Source organism: Oncorhynchus mykiss, chromosome 13, assembly GCF_057628025.1.
Source record: "Oncorhynchus mykiss isolate SJ-2025 chromosome 13, ASM5762802v1, whole genome shotgun sequence".
Taxonomy (NCBI): Eukaryota; Metazoa; Chordata; class Actinopteri; order Salmoniformes; family Salmonidae; genus Oncorhynchus; species Oncorhynchus mykiss.
The window spans coordinates 85445858-85466731 of record NC_143034.1 but is presented as its reverse complement, the minus strand read 5'-3'; the positions used below and the strand labels follow the sequence as shown (position 1 = coordinate 85466731).

At 46.0% G+C, this 20874-nt stretch overlaps 3 protein-coding genes across 5 annotated transcripts in view; all 3 read left to right on the top strand.

Annotated features, from left to right (window-relative positions):
- The window catches only part of smurf1 (SMAD specific E3 ubiquitin protein ligase 1), a 54262-nt gene extending 49880 nt beyond the window's left edge, over nucleotides 1–4382 (top strand). For all 3 annotated transcript variants that reach the window (XM_090197978.1, XM_090197977.1, XM_090197979.1), the window contains one exon: nucleotides 1162–4382. In XM_090197978.1, coding sequence (XP_090054104.1) covers nucleotides 1162–1261 — 100 coding nt within the window. In that variant the 3' untranslated portion in view covers nucleotides 1262–4382. The remainder of the gene's footprint in view (nucleotides 1–1161) is intronic.
- A 346-nt stretch (nucleotides 4383–4728) lies between these two features.
- ccdc97 (coiled-coil domain containing 97) lies at nucleotides 4729–11960 on the top strand. The gene is made up of 6 exons (XM_090197980.1): nucleotides 4729–5161; nucleotides 5357–5521; nucleotides 6227–6386; nucleotides 8903–9175; nucleotides 10916–11039; nucleotides 11696–11960. The coding sequence occupies exons 1-6, from the start codon at nucleotides 4967–4969 to the stop codon at nucleotides 11820–11822; spliced, it is 1044 nt and encodes a 347-aa protein (XP_090054106.1). The 5' UTR covers nucleotides 4729–4966; the 3' UTR covers nucleotides 11823–11960.
- A 6-nt stretch (nucleotides 11961–11966) lies between these two features.
- znf598 (zinc finger protein 598) overlaps nucleotides 11967–20874 on the top strand; it is a 47598-nt gene continuing 38690 nt past the window's right edge. The window contains exon 1 of the mRNA XM_090197975.1: nucleotides 11967–20628. Coding sequence (XP_090054101.1) covers nucleotides 20458–20628 — 171 coding nt within the window. The 5' untranslated portion in view covers nucleotides 11967–20457. The remainder of the gene's footprint in view (nucleotides 20629–20874) is intronic.

Below are 20874 nucleotides of genomic sequence, written 5' to 3'. Positions count from 1 at the left end.
CAGGTATAACCTGACCATGGGACTCCGCTAGCGCCACTAACAGGTATAACCTGACTATGGGACTCCGCTAGCTCCACTAACAGGTATAACCTGAGTGAGTCCATGGGACTCCGCTAGCGCCACTAACAGGTATAACCTGACTATGGGACTCCGCTAGCTCCACTAACAGGTATAACCTGACCATGGGACTCCGCTAGCGCCACTAACAGGTATAACCTGACTATGGGACTCCGCTAGCGTCACTAACAGGTATAACCTGACTATGGGACTCCGCTAGCGCCACTAACAGGTATAACCTGACTATGGGACTCCGCTAGCCACTAACAGGTATAACCTGACCATGGGACTCCGCTAGCGCCACTAACAGGTATAACCTGACTATGGGACTCCGCTAGCCACTAACAGGTATAACCTGACCATGGGACTCCGCTAGCTCGACTAACAGGTATAACCTGACTATGGGACTCCGCTATCTCCACTAACAGGTATAACCTGACCATGGGACTCCGCTAGCTCCACTAACAGGTATAACCTGACCATGTGACTCCGCTATCTCCACTAACAGGTATAACCTGACTATGGGACTCCGCTAGCGCCACTAACAGGTATAACCTGACTATGGGACTCCGCTAGCCACTAACAGGTATAACCTGACCATGGGACTCCGCTAGCGCCACTAACAGGTATAACCAGAGTGAGTCCATGGGACTCCGCTAGCGCCACTAACAGGTATAACCTGACTATGGGACTCCGCTAGCGCCACTAACAGGTATAACCTGACTATGGGACTCCGCTAGCGCCACTAACAGGTATAACCTGACTATGGGACTAATGTGTTAAGTAGATTTTCACTCCTGAACGTATTTAGACTGAAAAGGGGTAGTTATTGACTCAAGACATCTCAGCTTTTCATTTTTTATTGATTTGTACACATTTCTAAAAACATAATTCCACTTTTGACATTATGGGGTATTTGTGTGTCACTGGCCTAAACAACATCTAAAATGGATCCATTTTAAATTCAGGCTGTAACAGAAAATGTGGAAAAAGTCGAGGGGTGTGAATACATTCTGAAGGCACTGAACATCACTGTCTGGATATTAATCTCTCTCTCCCTCCCTCCCCCTCTCCCGATCTCACTCTCTCCTTCTCCTCCTTTAGTTTTAACAGAATAGATATCCCTCCCTACGAGTCGTACGAGAAACTTTATGAGAAACTGCTGACGGCCGTGGAGGAAACTTGCGGCTTCGCTGTGGAGTGAAACACACACACACACACGTCACCCTGCAATAACCCCCCGCCCCTACAGAACTACTATTGACCAATCACAGGACAATACCACCTAGCCTCTCCCATCCCGACCAGACTGATCTCCAGGGGAACTGTCATCATGGGTCACGGCCGGGTTTGTTACCATGGGTGCATGATCCGGGGATATCATCGGTTCTTGTATTTTAGAGGTTTTTCAGATTTTGAAGAAACATTTTTATCCTTCAGTTTTATCGAGCTATGATGTCACTCTTCAGAACAACCAATGACTTTGATTCTGTCTCCAATCACACGCAGTCTCTGTACAGAATAAGCCAATCAGAGACCATCTGAGCTGAAATCCTCCAATCAGAAAGCAGATTGATTAATGTTCATGCTTCATGTTTAACCACTGTTGTGTGTGTGTGTGTGTGTGTGTGTGTGTGTGTGTGTGTGTGTGTGCATAGCACCTGGTCCTCTGTATAATGGTATTAAGCCTGTATGTCTCTCTGATTATTATTTTATTTATTTACTGTGATGATGATGATACTGACCTGCTGCTACTCTACAGAGACGGACCCCCTAACCCCTCCTCTCATCCCTCCTTCTTTTGTCTTCCTCTCTCCTCATCCCCCTCCTCTCATCTCTCCACTTCTCCTCCCTCTCCTCTCATCTTTCCTTCTCTCCTCTCATCCCTCCTCTCATCCCTCTCTCCTCTCATCCCTCCTTCTCTCCTCTCCTCCCTCTCTCCTCCTCCTTCTCTCCTCTCCTCCCTCTCTCTCCTCTCATCCCTCCTTCTCTCCTCTCCTCCCTCTCTCTCCTCTCATCCCTCCTTCTCTCCTCTCCTCCCTCCTTCTCTCCTCTCCTCCCTCTCTCCTCCTCCTTCTCTCCTCTCCTCCCTCTCTCCTCCTCCTTCTCTCTCCTCCTCCTTCTCTCCTCTCCTCACATCCCTCATTCTGTCCTCTCATCCCTCCTTCTCTCCTCTCATCCCTCCTTCTCTCCTCACATCCCTCATTCTGTCCTCTCCTCCCTCCCTCTCATCCCTCTCTCCTCTCATCCCTCCTTCTCTCCTTTCCTCCCTCTCTCCTCCTCCTTCTCTCTCCTCCTCCTTCTCTCTCCTCCTCCTTCTCTCCTCCTCCTTCTCTCCTCTCCTCACATCCCTCATTCTGTCCTCTCATCCCTCCTTCTCTCCTCTCATCCCTCATTCTGTCCTCTCCTCCCTCTCTCCTCTCATCCCTCTCTGCCTCTCCTCCACTCACAGCCATTAACCCTCTCTCATCCCTCCCTCCCTCCCTCTCTCCTCCTCTCATCCCTCTCTCCTCTCATCCCTCCTCCACTCCTCTTCAGACCCCTTATTAACCCTAGGTTAACCCTCTCTCCTTCTCTCCTCTCATCCTCCCTCATCCTTGTTAGGGTTCATCTGGATCTGAAAAACAGACTGGCTGTGAGCTCCACAATAATCTAACCTGCCTCACTCCCCAGCCTGTCTCATCCCCACACCTGTCTGAAATATGCAATAAACCCCCAAACTTCACCGCTCTCTCCATCTCTGTGTCCCTCCCCTACCTCCATCCCCCTCTCTCTCCATCTCTGTGTCCCTCCCCTACCTCCATCCCTCTCTCTCTCCATCTCTGTGTCCCTCCCCTACCTCCATCCCCCTCTCTCTCCATCTCTGTGTCCCTCCCCTACCTCCATCCCTCTCTCTCCATCTCTGTGTCCCTCCCCTACCTCCATCCCTCTCTCTCCACATCTCTGTGTCCCTCCCTACCTCCATCCCCCTCTCTCCACATCTCTGTGTCCCTCCCTACCTCCATCCCCCTCTCTCCACATCTCTGTGTCTCTTCCTACCTCCATCCCCCTCTCTCCACATCTCTGTGTCCCTCCCTACCTCCATCCCTCTCTCTCTCCATCTCTGTGTCCCTCCCCTACCTCCATCCCCCTCTCTCCACATCTCTGTGTCCCTCCCTACCTCCATCCCTCTCTCTCTCCATCTCTGTGTCCCTCCCCTACCTCCATCCCTCTCTCTCCACATCTCTGTGTCCCTCCCTACCTCCATCCCCCTCTCTCTACACCTGTGTCCCTCCCTACCTCCATCCCTCTCTCTCCACCTGTCTCTCCCTACCTCCATCCCTCTCTCTCCACATCTCTGTGTCCCTCCCTACCTCCATCCCTCTCTCTCTCCACCTGTCTCTCCCTACCTCCATCCCTCTCTCTCTCCACATCTCTGTGTCCCTCCCTACCTCCATCCCTCTCTCTCTCCATCTGTGTCCCTCCCTACCTCCATCCCTCTCTCTCTCCAAACTTCACATCTCTACATCTGTGTCCCTCCCACCATCTCCCTCCCTCCCCTGAACACAGACATAAGGTTGGGGATTGGTTACTATGGTTACTTTTCTGTTTATTTTTCTCCCTGAATGAGTGAATCCCAACCGTCGTTAAACCTCCATAGAAACAAATTAAATCAAACTAAATGTTGAAGGTCAAATATGACGAAGACTGGACGTTGGTGGAACATAACAGATGACTGCACTCGCATGATGAGTGACCTCTGACCTGAGACCTGATGCCTTGAGGCTTTAGCTCAGTGGGCTACAGGACCGCGGCTCCCAGTACTGCAGTATGAGTGATCTCTGACCTGAGACCTGATGCCTTTAGCTCAGTGGGCTACAGGACCGCGGCTCCCAGTACTGCAGTATGAGTGATCTCTGACCTGAGACCTGATGCCTTTAGCTCAGTGGGCTACAGGACCACGGCTCCCAGTACTGCAGTATGAGTGATCTCTGACCTGAGACCTGATGCCTTTAGCTCAGTGGGCTACAGGACCACGGCTCCCAGTACTGCAGTATGAGTGATCTCTGACCTGAGACCTGATGCCTTTAGCTCAGTGGGCTACAGGACCACGGCTCCCAGTACTGCAGTATGAGTGATCTCTGACCTGAGACCTGATGCCTTTAGCTCAGTGGGCTACAGGACCACGGCTCCCAGTACTGCAGTATGAGTGTGTTGGTAACAGTGGAGAGGTTGTTCGTTGTGTAAAGATGGAAGCAGAGTATTGTAACTTCCTGGCTACTAAACATTAATGACAAAATACTGTGTAAATAAGATTCTATTAAAGAAACTAAATTGAAAATAAAGTTGAGTTCCAACTTGTCTTTATTCTGGAGAAGAACTGGTTCAAATCATAATGGAGGGTTCATGACAAACGCCTTAACATACACTACACATAGACATTTGTTAAAAACAAACATGTCCTGAATCTCATTGCTGATATGACATGTATAATTTAATGTTTTGTATACAGTATAAGATCTGACGTTTGTTCAAATATATATTCTTCAACCTGTGTGTTTGGTTATGTTCTTTGTTAAATATGCATTTTAAATGTATCATTTAACTCCCGTATATGTTTGTATAAATGGAAAAGTTCAAGAAGAAACAAATAAGAAAAAAATAATGAACCGTAAGTCGGAACCTTGAGCGATGTACCTTGGTAATCAGGGGACTGACAACAACGACGGACCAGGAAGCGACATTTTCGAAATAGCAAGAAATGCAAAAGGTTTATAAACTTTGAAATGCAGTGAGAATTCTAAAATTGCATTCAACCAATATTTATCAGATTAGTCTCGTTTCGCAAGAAAGAGGGACCTTCCGTCCGCGCTAACATTACTAGTAAGTTAAGTTAGACCATAGAGGTGTCGTCATTGTGCTCACAGCCATGTGGGGGGAGATTGACCCTGTTCCCGAGCCCAGTCCGCCTGTCAGCGTTGAACCAGTGGCCTGCAGACAGCCCGACCCCCGGCGACCACAGCCCGACCCCCGGAGACCACAGCCCGACCCCAGGGGAACCGGACCAGCTTCTAGCTGCTCTGAAACCGCCCACACCGAGGAGGACGAGCCGCAGGACAACCAGGTGAGAAACAGCAACAAGGAGGGAGATAGTGACGTAGAAACCAGATGTTACCAAAAATATTGATGACTACGCCCCTTTCATCTGTGATGTTAATGTGTGAACTAGCTAGCTACCAACCGGCGAATGACAAGGAATTGGCGAAGACAAGTGCGTGTGTGTGTGTGTGTGTGTGTGTGTGTGTGTGTGTTTTCCCAGGCGGATCCCATCGGTGTGTGTGCTATGGTGGAGGTGGTGGCTGTGAGTGGTATTCAGGTGAAGAGCCAGCAGGTAGGTGAGGCAGAACTGACCGTAGCCCAGCGGAGAGAGGAGCTGCTGGGACAGTACCGGACCAAGCCCCTGGTGTTCCTGGAGAGATACCAGGTACCTCTTTTCTCGAACCCTGACAACCAGAACTGGGCTGGTCTTTCTTTTACTTATGGTCTCAGGGCACCATTGAAGATGAGACCCTGGTCTCAATTGGGTCTCTGAAGATGAGACCCTGGTCTCAGTTGGGTCTCTGAAGATGAGACCCTGGTCTCAATTGGGTCTCTGAAGATGAGACCCTGGTCTCAGTTGGGTCTCTGAAGATGAGACCCTGGTCTCAGTTGGGTCTCTGAAGATGAGACCCTGGTCTCAGTTGGGTCTCTGAAGATGAGACCCTGGTCTCAGTTGGGTCTCTGAAGATGAGACCCTGGTCTCAATTGGGTCTCTGAAGATGAGACCCTGGTCTCAGTTGGGTCTCTGAAGATGAGACCCTGGTCTCAGTTGGGTCTCTGAAGATGAGACCCTGGTCTCAGTTGGGTCTCTGAAGATGAGACCCTGGTCTCAGTTGGGCTCCACTGATTAAATTAAAGCTTAGAAATTCATATTTTTAGACAAATTCTTTACACTTATTGTTTTTGAGACACAAATGCTTTGCCATCTCATTCACTTACTGTATTCATACAGTATCTCTGTATCTGAAACTGGCCTGAGTACAACTTGGTATTATATAGAAACTGACATATGACCAACCCCTGCTCCCCCATCACCTCTGACCTCTAACCCTCTGTCCCATCACCTCTGACCTCTAACCCTCTCCCACAGGCCCACCTGAAGCCACAGCACCTGTCAGTATTCTGCCATCTGACTTCTGACCCCCGGGCGCAGTACTACTGCCGGGAGGTGAGGCGGAGAGCAGCGGGACGGACCAACAGGACCCGGGTACGCAACCAACGCTACGCTGCCCTCAGAGAGCTGCAGAGGGGTGAGCCTAGCAAGCAATCAGAGACCCTGGTACTCAGTCTTCAGCACCAATCACAGACCCTGGTACTCAAACACTGATGCTCACCCAGGTCCAGGGTTGCAAAGCTACTGGTAATCAGCGGTGGAAAAAGTACCCAATTCTCATACTTGAGTAAAAGTAAAGATACCTTAATAGAAAATGACTCAAGTGAAAGTCACACAGTAAAATACTACTTGAGTAAAAGTCTAAAAGCGTTTGGTTTTAAATAGACTTAAGTATCAAAAGTAAATGCAATTGCTAAAATATATTTAAGTATAAAAAAGTTAAAGTATAAATAATTTCAAATTCCTTATGAAGCAAACCAGATGGCACCAAGGGCCCACGCCAACACTCAGACATAATTTACAAACCAGACGGCACCAAGGGCCCACGCCAACACTCAGACATCATTTACAAACCAGACGGCACCATGGGCCCACGCCAACACTCAGACATAATTTACAAACCAGACGGCACCAGGGGCCCACGCCAACACTCAGACATCATTTACAAACCAGACGGCACCAGGGGCCCACGCCAACACTCAGACATAATTTACAAACCAGACGGCACCAGGGGCCCACGCCAACACTCAGACATCATTTACAAACCAGACGGCACCATGGGCCCACGCCAACACTCAGACATCATTTACAAACCAGATGGCACCAAGGGCCCACGCCAACACTCAGACATCATTTACAAACCAGACGGCACCATGGGCCCACGCCAACACTCAGACATAATTTACAAACCAGATGGCACCAAGGGCCCACGCCAACACTCAGACATCATTTACAAACCAGACGGCACCAAGGGCCCACGCCAACACTCAGACATCATTTACAAACCAGACGGCACCAAGGGCCCACGCCAACACTCAGACATCATTTACAAACCAGACGGCACCATGGGCCCACGCCAACACTCAGACATAATTTACAAACCAGACGGCACCAAGGGCCCACGCCAACACTCAGACATAATTTACAAACCAGACGGCACCAGGGGCCCACGCCAACACTCAGACATCATTTACAAACCAGATGGCACCAAGGGCCCACGCCAACACTCAGACATCATTTACAAACCAGACGGCACCAAGGGCCCACGCCAACACTCAGACATCATTTACAAACCAGATGGCACCAAGGGCCCACGCCAACACTCAGACATCATTTACAAACCAGACGGCACCATGGGCCCACGCCAACACTCAGACATCATTTACAAACCAGATGGCACCAGGGGCCCACGCCAACACTCAGACATCATTTACAAACCAGACGGCACCAGGGGCCCACGCCAACACTCAGACATCATTTACAAACCAGACGGCACCAGGGGCCCACGCCAACACTCAGACATAATTTACAAACCAGATGGCACCATGGGCCCACGCCAACACTCAGACATCATTTACAAACCAGACGGCACCAAGGGCCCACGCCAACACTCAGACATCATTTACAAACCAGACGGCACCATGGGCCCACGCCAACACTCAGACATCATTTACAAACCAGATGGCACCAAGGGCCCACGCCAACACTCAGACATCATTTACAAACCAGACGGCACCAAGGGCCCACGCCAACACTCAGACATCATTTACAAACCAGACGGCACCATGGGCCCACGCCAACACTCAGACATCATTTACAAACCAGATGGCACCAAGGGCCCACGCCAACACTCAGACATAATTTACAAACCAGACGGCATCATGGGCCCACGCCAACACTCAGACATCATTTACAAACCAGACGGCACCAGGGGCCCACGCCAACACTCAGACATCATTTACAAACCAGATGGCACCAAGGGCCCACGCCAACACTCAGACATAATTTACAAACCAGATGGCACCATGGGCCCACGCCAACACTCAGACATCATTTACAAACCAGATGGCACCATGGGCCCACGCCAACACTCAGACATCATTTACAAACCAGACGGCACCAGGGGCCCACGCCAACACTCAGACATCATTTACAAACGAAACGTGTGTTTAGTGAGTCCTCCAGATCAGAGGCAGTAGGGATGACCAGGGATGTTCTCTGTTTAGTGAGTCCTCCAGATCAGAGGCAGTAGGGATGACCAGGGATGTTCTCTGTTTAGTGAGTCCTCCAGATCAGAGGCAGTAGGGATGACCAGGGATGTTCTCTGCCCCCCCCCCCCCCTCCAGAGGGTCAGTACTTCAACATGTCTCTAACCCCTCCCCCCCCCAGAGGGCCAGTACTTCAACATGTCTCTAACCCCCCCAGAGGGTCAGTACTTCAACATGTCTCTAACCCCTCCCCCCCAGAGGGTCAGTACTTCAACATGTCTCTAACCCCCCCAGAGGGCCAGTACTTCAACATGTCTCTAACCCCCCCAGAGGGCCAGTACTTCAACATGTCTCTAACCCCCCCAGAGGGCCAGTACTTCAACATGTCTCTAACCCCTCCCCCCCCCAGAGGGCCAGTACTTCAACATGTCTCTAACCCCCCCAGAGGGCCAGTACTTCAGTGAGGACCAGATGAGAAGCCGGGAGCCCCTACTGTATGAGCAATACATCGGCCAATACCTGACAGAGGAGGAGCTGCTACATCGCTCCCTCGAGGCCATGCAGGGAGGAGCAGGGGAGGAGCGGGGGCCGGGGGGAGCAGAGGGGGGGCTGGCCCACCTCCTCCTCACCTCCTACCAGGAGAGACTGATCCAGAGCCGGCTGCAGGAGGAGCAGGACAGGGAGGAGAACGCACTGGAGGAGGAGGAGGGGGAGGAGGGTAAGACACAGCATCACCAGACGTGCGTTCAACAAGGGAAATAGTTTGCCAACATTCACTACAGTTGACTAACAGTTTGAGAAGGTAGTCTGTACGATGTGGCCGTGTAGTTAGAATAACAACGTAATGTAATGTGGCCGTGTAGTTAGAATAGCAACGTAATGTAATGTGGCCGTGTAGTTAGAATAGCAACATAATGTGGCCGTGTAGTTAGAATAACAACGTAATGTAATGTGGCCGTGTAGTTAGAATAGCAACATAATGTGGCCGTGTAGTTAGAATAACAACGTAATGTAATGTGGCCGTGTAGTTAGAATAGCAACGCAATGTGGCCGTGTAGTTAGAATAGCAACGTAATGTAATGTGGCCGTGTAGTTAGAATAACAACGTAACGTAATGTGGCCATGTAGTTAGAATAGCAACGTAATGTGGCCATGTAGTTAGAATAGCAACGTAATGTAATGTGGCTATGTAGTTAGAATAGCAACGTAATGTAATGTGGCTATGTAGTTAGAATAGTAATGTAATGTGGTCATGTAGTTAGAATAACAACGTAATGTAATGTGGCCGTGTAGTTAGAATAGCAACGTAAGGTAATCATGTAGTTAGAATAGCAACGTAATGTAATGTAGCCATGTAGTTAGAATAGTAATGTAATGTAATGTGGCCGTGTAGTTAGAATAGCAACGCAATGTGGCCGTGTAGTTAGAATAACAACGTAATGTAATGTGGCCGTGTAGTTAGAATAGCAACGCAATGTGGCCGTGTAGTTAGAATAGCAACGTAATGTAATGTGGCCGTGTAGTTAGAATAGCAACATAATGTGGCCGTGTAGTTAGAATAGCAACGCAATGTGGCCGTGTAGTTAGAATAACAACGTAATGTAATGTGGCCGTGTAGTTAGAATAGCAACGTAATGTAATGTGGCCGTGTAGTTAGAATAGCAACGTAATGTGGCCATGTAGTTAGAATAGCAACGTAATGTAATGTGGCTATGTAGTTAGAATAGTAATGTAATGTGGTCATGTAGTTAGAATAGTAATGTAATGTGGCCATGTAGTTAGAATAGCAACGTAATGTAATGTGGCCGTGTAGTTAGAATAACAACGTAATGTAATGTGGCCGTGTAGTTAGAATAGCAACGTAATGTAATGTGGCCGTGTAGTTAGAATCGTAATGTAATGTGGCCATGTAGTTAGAAGAGCAACATAATGTGGCCATGTAGTTAGAATAGCAACGTAATGTGGCCATGTAGTTAGAATAGCAACATAATGTGGCCGTGTAGTTAGAATAGCAACATAATGTAATGTGGCCGTGTAGTTAGAATCGTAATGTAATGTGGCCATGTAGTTAGAATAGCAACGTAATGTGGCCGTGTAGTTAGAATAGCAACGTAATGTAATGTGGCCGTGTAGTTAGAATAGCAACATAATGTGGCCGTGTAGTTAGAATAGCAACATAATGTGGCCGTGTAGTTAGAATAGCAACATAATGTAATGTGGCCGTGTAGTTAGAATAGCAACGTAATGTAATGTGGCCATGTAGTTAGAATAGCAACATAATGTGGTCATGTAGTTAGAATAGCAACGTAATGTAATGTGGCCGTGTAGTTAGAATAGCAACATAATGTAATGTGGCTATGTAGTTAGAATAGTAACGTCTCACGGTACTGTGTGTGTTTCTCACGGTACTGTGTGTGTGTGTGTGTGTCTCACGGTACTGTGTGTGTGGTGCCTCCAGGTGGAGGGTTGGGGGCAGAGGGCTATGAGCCAACACCCCAGGAGAAAGCTCTGCTCAGGGACGAGTTCATCACTCAGATGTACCAACGCTTCCTGGACGGACACGACAAAGACTTTAACTACAGGTTAGTAGCTGGCTGACCAACTGGGGAGACTAACCGGGCTGGCCAACTGGGGAGACTAACCGAGCTGACCAACTGGGGAGACTAACCGGGCTGACCAACTGGGGAGACTAACCGGGCTGACCAACTGGGGAGACTAACCGGGCTGACCAACTGGGGAGACTAACCGGGCTGACTAACTGGGCAGACTAACCGGGCTGACCAACTAAGTGGACAGACTGAACTACTGTACTAGCTGTGTGTGTTGTAGTGTAGTGTAGTGTAGTGGACAGACTGAACTACTGTACTAGCTGTGTGTGTTGTAGTGGACAGACTGAACTACTGTACTAGCTGTGTGTGTTGTAGTGGACAGACTGAACTACTGTACTAGCTGTGTGTGCTGTAGTGGACAGACTGAACTACTGTACTAGCTGTGTGTGTTGTAGTGAAGTGGACATACTGAACTACTGTATTAGCTGTGTGTGTCGTAGTGGACAGACTGTACTACTGTACTAGCTGTGTGTGTTGTAGTGAAGTGGACATACTGAACTACTGTACTAGCTGTGTGTGTCGTAGTGGACAGACTGTACTAGCTGTGTGTGTCGTAGTGGACAGACTGTACTAGCTGTGTGTAGTGAAGGGGACAGACTGAACTACTTTACGAGCTGTTTGTGTTGTAGTGAAGTGGACGGGAACCCCGACTACGACAACCTGGACATCGTCAACAGAGATGCAGAGGAGAAGTACTTCGATGAGGATGAAGAGGAGGAAGAGGAGGAGGAGGACATGACTATAGATGTGTCATGACAGCAGCTGTCATTGGACTGTAAATATATTAACTTCTGTAATAACTATACTATGTAATGTTTCTACTCTGTTTTTTCTCCTCACATTCATTTAATATTCAGTTTGCATGGATAGCAATAAATCGTGTGTGTTTACGTACGTTGTTAGTCAGTTGAATTATTTCTTACTAGTTCCTGATTGGACTGGACTCCACACCCTGCTGACAACACTGGCCACTGAAGTTGTTCTGAATGAGTCAGAGAGCTGATTGTAACTGAGTCAGTATTTCTGAATGAGTCAGAGAGCTGATTGTAACTGAGTTAGTATTTCTGAATGAGTCAGAGAGCTGATTGTAACTGAGTCAGTATTTCTGAATGAGTCAGAGAGCTGATTGTAACTGAGTTAGTATTTCTGAATGAGTCAGAGAGCTGATTGTAACTGAGTCAGTATTTCTGAATGAGTCAGAGAGCTGATTGTAACTGAGTCAGTATTTCTGAATGAGTCAGAGAGCTGATTGTAACTGAGTTAGTATTTCTGAATGAGTCAGAGAGCTGATTGTAACTGAGTCAGTATTTCTGAATGAGTCAGAGAGCTGATTGTAACTGAGTCAGTATTTCTGAATGAGTCAGAGAGCTGATTGTAACTGAGTCAGTATTTCTGAATGAGTCAGAGAGCTGATTGTAACAGTTAGTATTTCTGAATGAGTCAGAGAGCTGATTGTAACTGAGTCAGTATTTCTGAATGAGTCAGAGAGCTGATTGTAACTGAGTTAGTATTTCTGAATGAGTCAGAGAGCTGATTGTAACTGAGTCAGTATTTCTGAATGAGTCAGAGAGCTGATTGTAACTGAGTCAGTATTTCTGAATGAGTCAGAGAGCTGATTGTAACTGAGTCAGTATTTCTGAATGAGTCAGAGAGCTGATTGTAACTGAGTCAGTATTTCTGAATGAGTCAGAGAGCTGATTGTAACTGAGTCAGTATTTCTGAATGAGTCAGAGAGCTGATTGTAACTGAGTTAGTATTTCTGAATGAGCCTGAGAGCTGATTGTAACTGAGTTAGTATTTCTGAATGAGTCAGAGAGCTGATTGTAACTGAGTTAGTATTTCTGAATGAGTCAGAGAGCTGATTGTAACTGAGTCAGTATTTCTGAATGAGTCAGAGAGCTGATTGTAACTGAGTCAGTATTTCTGAATGAGTCAGAGAGCTGATTGTAACTGAGTTAGTATTTCTGAATGAGTCATAGAGCTGATTGTAACTGAGTCAGTATTTCTGAATGAGTCAGAGAGCTGATTGTAACTGAGTCAGTATTTCTGAATGAGTCAGAGAGCTGATTGTAAATGAGTTAGTATTTCTGAATGAGTCAGAGAGCTGATTGTAACTGAGTTAGTATTTCTGAATGAGTCAGAGAGCTGATTGTAACTGAGTCAGTATTTCTGAATGAGTCGGAGAGCTGATTGTAACTGAGTTAGTATTTCTGAATGAGTCAGAGAGCTGATTGTAACTGAGTCAGCAACTCAATGAAGAGTTAGTATTTCTGAATGAGTCAGAGAGCTGATTGTAACTGAGTCAGTATTTCTGAATGAGTCAGAGAGCTGATTGTAACTGAGTTAGTATTTCTGAATGAGTCATAGAGCTGATTGTAACTGAGTCAGTATTTCTGAATGAGTCAGAGAGCTGATTGTAACTGAGTCAGTATTTCTGAATGAGTCAGAGAGCTGATTGTAACTGAGTCAGTATTTCTGAATGAGTCAGAGAGCTGATTGTAACAGTTAGTATTTCTGAATGAGTCAGAGAGCTGATTGTAACTGAGTCAGTATTTCTGAATGAGTCAGAGAGCTGATTGTAACTGAGTTAGTATTTCTGAATGAGTCAGAGAGCTGATTGTAACTGAGTCAGTATTTCTGAATGAGTCAGAGAGCTGATTGTAACTGAGTCAGTATTTCTGAATGAGTCAGAGAGCTGATTGTAGTATTTCAAAGGGCTGAAAACAGGTGGATTTTGGGTTCCAGGAGTGAAATCAGTTATTTTTATTTCAGAGGGATTTTTCCCGTTCCATTTCCATTAATGGGGGAGAACACAGGGATTGAATTTCAACTAGCTAATGAATCCTGTAAATTAAGAGTGCTCATGATTGCCCCAACCATGTAATACTGCTCTTATGGTTCACTAGACCAGTCTTATATTTAAGCAATAAGGCACGAGGTGGTGTGATATATGGCCAATATACCACGACTAAGGGTTGTCCTTAGGCACACAGAGCCTTAGCCGTGGTATATTGGCCATATATCACACCACCTCGTGCCTTATTGCTTTTATAAACTGTTTATCAAATCAAATGTATTTATATAGCCCTTCGTTCATCAGCTGATATCTCAAAGTGCTATACAGAAACCCAGCCTAAAACCCCAAACAGTAAGCAATGCAGGTGTAGAAGCACGGTGGCTAGGAAAAACTCCCTAGAAAGCCCAAAACCTAGGAAGAAACCTAGAGAGGAACCAGGTTATGTGGGGTGGCCAGTCCTCTTCTGGCTGTGCCGGGTGGAGATTATAACAGAACATGGCCAAGATGTTCAAATGTTCATAAATGACCGGCATGGTCAAATAATAATAATCACAGGCAGAACAGTTGAAACTGGAGCAGCAGCACGGCCAGGTGGACTGGGGACAGCAAGGAGTCATCATGCCAAGGTAGTCCTGAGGCATGGTCCTAGGGCTCAGGTCCTCCGAGAGAGAGAAAGAAAGAGAGAATTAGAGAGAGCATACTTAAATTCACACAGGACACCGAATAGGACAGGAGAAGTACTCCAGATATAACAAACTGACCCTAGCCCCCCGACACATAAACTACTGCAGCATAAATACTGGCGGCTGAGACAGGAGGGGTCAGGAGACACTGTGGCCCCATCCGATGACACCCCCGGACAGGGCCAAACAGGAAGGATACGACCCCACCCACTTTACCTTTATTTTACCAGGTAGGCTAGTTGGAGATTTTTGGTTCCAACCGCTTTGTCTTTGTGAGACGTAGAGTAGGTGAACGGATGATCTCTGCATGTGTGGTTCCCACAGCCCCCACACCACTAGAGGGATATCTTCAACCACCAACTTATCATCCTGAGACAAGGCCGAGTATAGCCCACAAAGACCTCCGCCACGGCACAACCCAAGGGGGGGGCGCCAACCCAGACAGGAAGATCACATCAGTGACTCAACCCACTCAAGTGACGCACCCCTCCCAGGGACGGCATGGAAGAGCACCAGTAAGCCAGTGACTCAGCCCCTGTAATAGGGTTAGAGGCAGAGAATCCCAGTGGAAAGAGGGGAACCGGCCAGGCAGAGACAGCAAGGGCGGTTCGTTGCTCCAGAGCCTTTCCGTTCACCTTCACACTCCTGGGCCAGACTACACTCAATCATATGACCCACTGAAGAGATGAGTCTTCAGTAAAGACTTAAAGGTTGAGACCGAGTTTATCAACGTAATTAGAGCAGTAAAAATAAATGTTTTGTCATACCTGTGGTATACCACGGCTTTCAGCCAATCAGCATCCAGGAGCCAAACTACCCGGTTTATAATGGGCAGATTCGATGAGGCTGAAGTAAAGACCCATCACGCCATCAGGTGAAAGCAGGCAGGGAGAAGGATTCATAATAAACCCCAGGAAGAGTAGCTGCTTCCTTGACAGGAACTAATGGGGATCCATAACAAACCCCAGGAAGAGTAGCTGCTGCCTTGGCAGGAACTAATAATAAACCCCAGGAAGAGTAGCTGCTTCCTTGGCAGGAACTAATGGGGATCCATAATAAACCCCAGGAAGAGTAGCTGCTGCCTTGGCAGGAACTAATGGGGATCCATAATAAACCCTAGGAAGAGTAGCTACTGCCTTGGCAGGAACTAATGGGGATCCATAATAAACCCCAGGAAGAGTAGCTGCTGCCTTGGCAGGAACTAATGGGGATCCATAACAAACCCCAGGAAGAGTAGCTGCTGCCTTGACAGGAACTAATGGGGATCCATAATAAACCCCAGGAAGAGTAGCTGCTGCCTTGGCAGGAACTAATGGGGATCCATAATAAACCCCAGGAAGAGTAGCTGCTGCCTTGGCAGGAACTAATGGGGATCCATAATAAACCCCAGGAAGAGTAGCTGCTGCCTTGGCAGGAACTAATGGGGATCCATAATAAACCCCAGGAAGAGTAGCTGCTGCCTTGGCAGGAACTAATGGGGATCCATAATAAACCCCAGGAAGAGTAGCTGCTGCCTTGGCAGGAACTAATGGGGATCCATAATAAACCCCAGGAAGAGTAGCTTCTGCCTTGGCAGGAACTAATGGGGATCCATAATAAATACAAATCAGCATTCAGGATCCAAACTACCTGGTTTATAATGAAGCAATAAGGCCTAAGGAGGTGTGGTATAAGGCCAATATAACACGGCTACCTTCGCGTAATGTGGAATGCCTGGATACAGCCCTTAGCCATGGTATATTGGCCATATTTCACAAACCCCGGTGGTGCCTTATTGGTATTATAAACTGGTTTACAACGTATGCTTTGACTTTGGGGCAGAAGGAACCCTCAAAGGGAAGCCCAGCGCGCCATCGACTCTGACACAAAAGCATGCTCAAGTGGATGAGTCGATATTCACGCTTATAAACGTCTATAGACTAGACAGACCTTTCTGGTCTCTCAGACTAGACAGACCAGCCTGATCTCTCAGACTAGACAGACCAGCCTGATCTCTCAGACTAGACAGACCAGCCCGATCTCTCAGACTAGACAGACCAGCCTGATCTCTCAGACTAGACAGACCAGCCTGGTCTCTCAGACTAGACAGACCAGCCTGGTTAAGTTTGGTGGGGTTGCATAAGACAAAGGTTACTTCAGAGGGTAGTGCGTACGGCCAAATACATCACTGGGGCAAAGCTGCCTGCCATCCAGGACCTCTGTCAGAGGAAGGCCCTAAAAATTGTCAAAGACCCCAGCCACCCCAGTCAAAGACTGTTCTCTCTACTACCGCATGGCAAGCGGTACCGGAGTGCCAAGTCCAGGACAAAAAGGCTTCTCAACAGTTTTTACCCCCAAGCCATAAGACTCCTGAACAGGTAAATGGTTACCTGACCTATTTACACTGTGTGTGTCCCCCTCTTTTATGCTGCTGCTACTCTCTGTTTATCTTATATGCACAGTCACTTTAACGATACCTACATATATATACTTTTGACCTCCTTTACATGTTAGTTAAAGGCCTCTCCTTTACATGTTAGCTAAAGGCATCTCATTTACATGTTAGCTAAAGGCATCTCCTTTACATGTTAGCTAAAGGCATCTCCTTTACATGTTAGCTAAAGGCCTCCCCTTTACATGTTAGCTGAAGGCATCTCCTTTACATGTTAGCTAAAGGCATTTCCTTTACATGTTAGCTAAAGGCATCTCCTTTACATGTTAGCTAAAGGCATCTCATTTACATGTTAGCTAAAGGCATCTCATTTACATGTTAGCTAAAGGCATCTCCTTTACATGTTAGCTAAAGGCCTCCCCTTTACATGTTAGCTGAAGACCTCCCCTTTACATGTTAGCTAAAGGCATTTCCTTTACATGTTAGCTAAAGGCATCTCCTTTACATGTTAGTTAAAGGCATCTCATTTACCTGTTAGCTAAAGGCATTTCCTTTACATGTTAGCTAAAGGCATCTCCTTTACATGTTAGTTAAAGGCATCTCATTTACATGTTAGCTAAAGGCATCTCCATTAGCTAAAATCATCTCATTTACATGTTAGTTAAAGGCATCTCATTTACATGTAAGCGAAATGTGTCTCCTTTACATGTTAGCTAAAGGCATCTTCTTTGCATATTAGCTAAAGGCATCTTCTTTACATGTTAGCTAAAGGCATCTCATTTGCATGTTAGCTAAAGGCATCTCATTTGCATGTTAGCTAAAGGCATCTCATTTGCATGTTAGCTAAAGGCATCTCATTTACATGTTAGCTAAAGGCATCTCATTTACATGTTAGCTAAAGGCATCTCATTTACATGTTAGCTAAAGGCATCTCCTTTACATGTTAGCTAAAGGCATCTCCTTTACATGTTAGCTAAAGGCATCTCCTTTACATGTTAGCTAAAGGCATCTCATTTACATGTTAGCTAAAGGCATCTCATTTACATGTTAGCTAAAGGCATCTTCTTTACATATTAGCTAAAGGCATCTTCTTTACATGTTAGCTAAAGGCATCTCATTTGCATGTTAGCTAAAGGTATCTCATGTGCATGTTAGCTAAAGGCATCTCATTTACATGTTAGCTAAAGGCATCTCATTTACATGTTAGCTAAAGGCATCTCATTTACATGTTAGCTAAAGGCATCTCATTTACATGTTAGCTAAAGGCATCTCATTTACATGTTAGCTAAAGGCATCTCCTTTACATGTTAGCTAAAGGCATCTCATTTACATGTTAGCTAAAGGCATCTCATTTACATGTTAGCTAAAGGCATCTTCTTTGCATATTAGCTAAAGGCATCTCATTTACATGTTAGCTAAAGGCATCTTCTTTGCATATTAGCTAAAGGCATCTTCTTTACATATTAGCTAAAGGCATCTTCTTTACATGTTAGCTAAAGGCATCTCATTTGCATGTTAGCTAAAGGCATCTCATTTGCATGTTAGCTAAAGGCATCTCATTTGCATGTTAGCTAAAGGCATCTCATTTACATGTTAGCTAAAGGCATCTCATTTACATGTTAGCTAAAGGCATCTCATTTACATGTTAGCTAAAGGCATCTCATTTACATGTTAGCTAAAGGCATCTCATTTACATGTTAGCTAAAGGCATCTCATTTACATGTTAGCTAAAGGCATCTCCTTTACATGTTAGCTAAAGGCATCTCCTTTACATGTTAGCTAAAGGCATCTCCTTTACATGTTAGCTAAAGGCATCTCATTTACATGTTAGCTAAAGGCATCTCATTTACATGTTAGCTAAAGGCATCTTCTTTACATATTAGCTAAAGGCATCTTCTTTACATGTTAGCTAAAGGCATCTCATTTGCATGTTAGCTAAAGGCATCTCATTTGCATGTTAGCTAAAGGCATCTCATTTGCATGTTAGCTAAAGGCATCTCATTTACATGTTAGCTAAAGGCATCTCCTTTACATGTTAGCTAAAGGCATCTCATTTACATGTTAGCTAAAGGCATCTCATTTACATGTTAGCTAAAGGCATCTCATTTACATGTTAGCTAAAGGCATCTCCTTTACATGTTAGCTAAAGGCATCTCATTTACATGTTAGCTAAAGGCATCTCATTTACATGTTAGCTAAAGGCATCTCCTTTACATGTTAGCTAAAGGCATCTCATTTACATGTTAGCTAAAGGCATCTCATTTACATGTTAGCTAAAGGCATCTCATTTACATGTTAGCTAAAGGCATCTCATTTACATGTTAGCTAAAGGCCTCTCCTTCTTAAAGGCAGTTCCTTTACTTTAGATTTTTGTGTATTGTTGTGAAATGGTTAAATATTACTGTTAGATATTACTGCATTGTTAGAGCTAGAAACACAAGCTACACCCGCAATAACATCTGCTAAACACGTGTATGTGACAAATAACATTTGATTTGATTTTAAAAAACGAGAATAAAGCGGCAATAGTACTGTTTGTCCATTTTGAGAGGCTGTAGCCAAAATAACTCAAGAAATCTGACGTTAGTTTTGACATTTTTTCCTTTAGAGATCCTAGTTGCGCAATTTTACATTGAACTAAGATATTTGGTAAAGGCATCTCATTTACATGTTAGCTAAAGGTATCTCATTTTAAATAAAACATTTGCATGGAAACAAGTCGTATCTCGTTGAATGACAGAGTTTATTGAAGAATCCCCACCGTTGACCAATCACCGACGAAGGGGCTTCGGGTCCGCGCTGCGGCTCGCCTGTAGAGTAATGTGTGCCTGAACAGCCGGAAAACTCCCACCAAAGTCTGAAACGTCTTCATAATATATACATATTATGGATGATGGACACCCACAAATAAATACATACTATATATATGTAATGCGTGTCGGATTGACATAAAGAATCATCTGACATGTTCTGAGTCACTGAGACAGGCACGTGGAGATGTCAGAGGACCCGCCTGTGTAATGAACCCCAATGCCTCGTAGAGGGATAGGAGAAGCACAGCTACCATTGAACAGTCTATCCTTATGGTTTATACACCAGTAAATCTCTATTGGCGAGGGATAGGAGAAGCACAGCTACCATTGAACAGTCTATCCTTATAGTTTATACACCAGTAAATCTCTATTGGCGAGGGATAGGAGAAGCACAGCTACCATTGAACGCAGACAAACCCATGGACAGTCTATCCTTATGGTTTATACACCAGTAAATCTCTATTGGCGAGGGATAGGAGAAGCACAACTACCATTGAACGCAGACAAACCCGTGGACAGTCTATCCTTATGGTTTATACACCAGTAAATCTCTGCATTGTCGAGTGACTTTAGGACTTCCGTGTCATTACACAAACAGACGATACCTCCTTCTATTGAACTAACAGCCGCTGTTAAACCACCCAGCTACTTCCTGACGTCTGCGATTCAGACCGGAAAACCAACTACAACTCCGGGTTTAACTCCTTTAAAAAAACAAATAACTACCATGGAATCAACATCTAACAACTACGAGCGGAACTGTGTTCTGTGTTGTCAGGAGCTCGACATCTTCGCCCTGGGGAAATGCGACCACCCGGTGTGTTACCGCTGCTCGACCAAAATGAGGGTGCTGTGCGACCAGAAGTACTGCGCCGTGTGCCGGGAGCAGCTCGACAAGGTAACACCGACTACCGGCCCGACTACTCTACAGCGGGGATGCGCTGGGAACACTGTAGGCCGTGGTATCTGTTCAGCTACGTTTCTAATGATCTCTCACGGACTCTTATCTAACTACTTCAGTTAGGTCGGAGGGGGTTTATTTATTTACTTACTTAGATAGTTATTCGTCAAAGTCAACACATATATTTGTAGTTTGTACGTGGTAATGGGCAGGCACGAGCTAACCCCTCCACACACACACAGT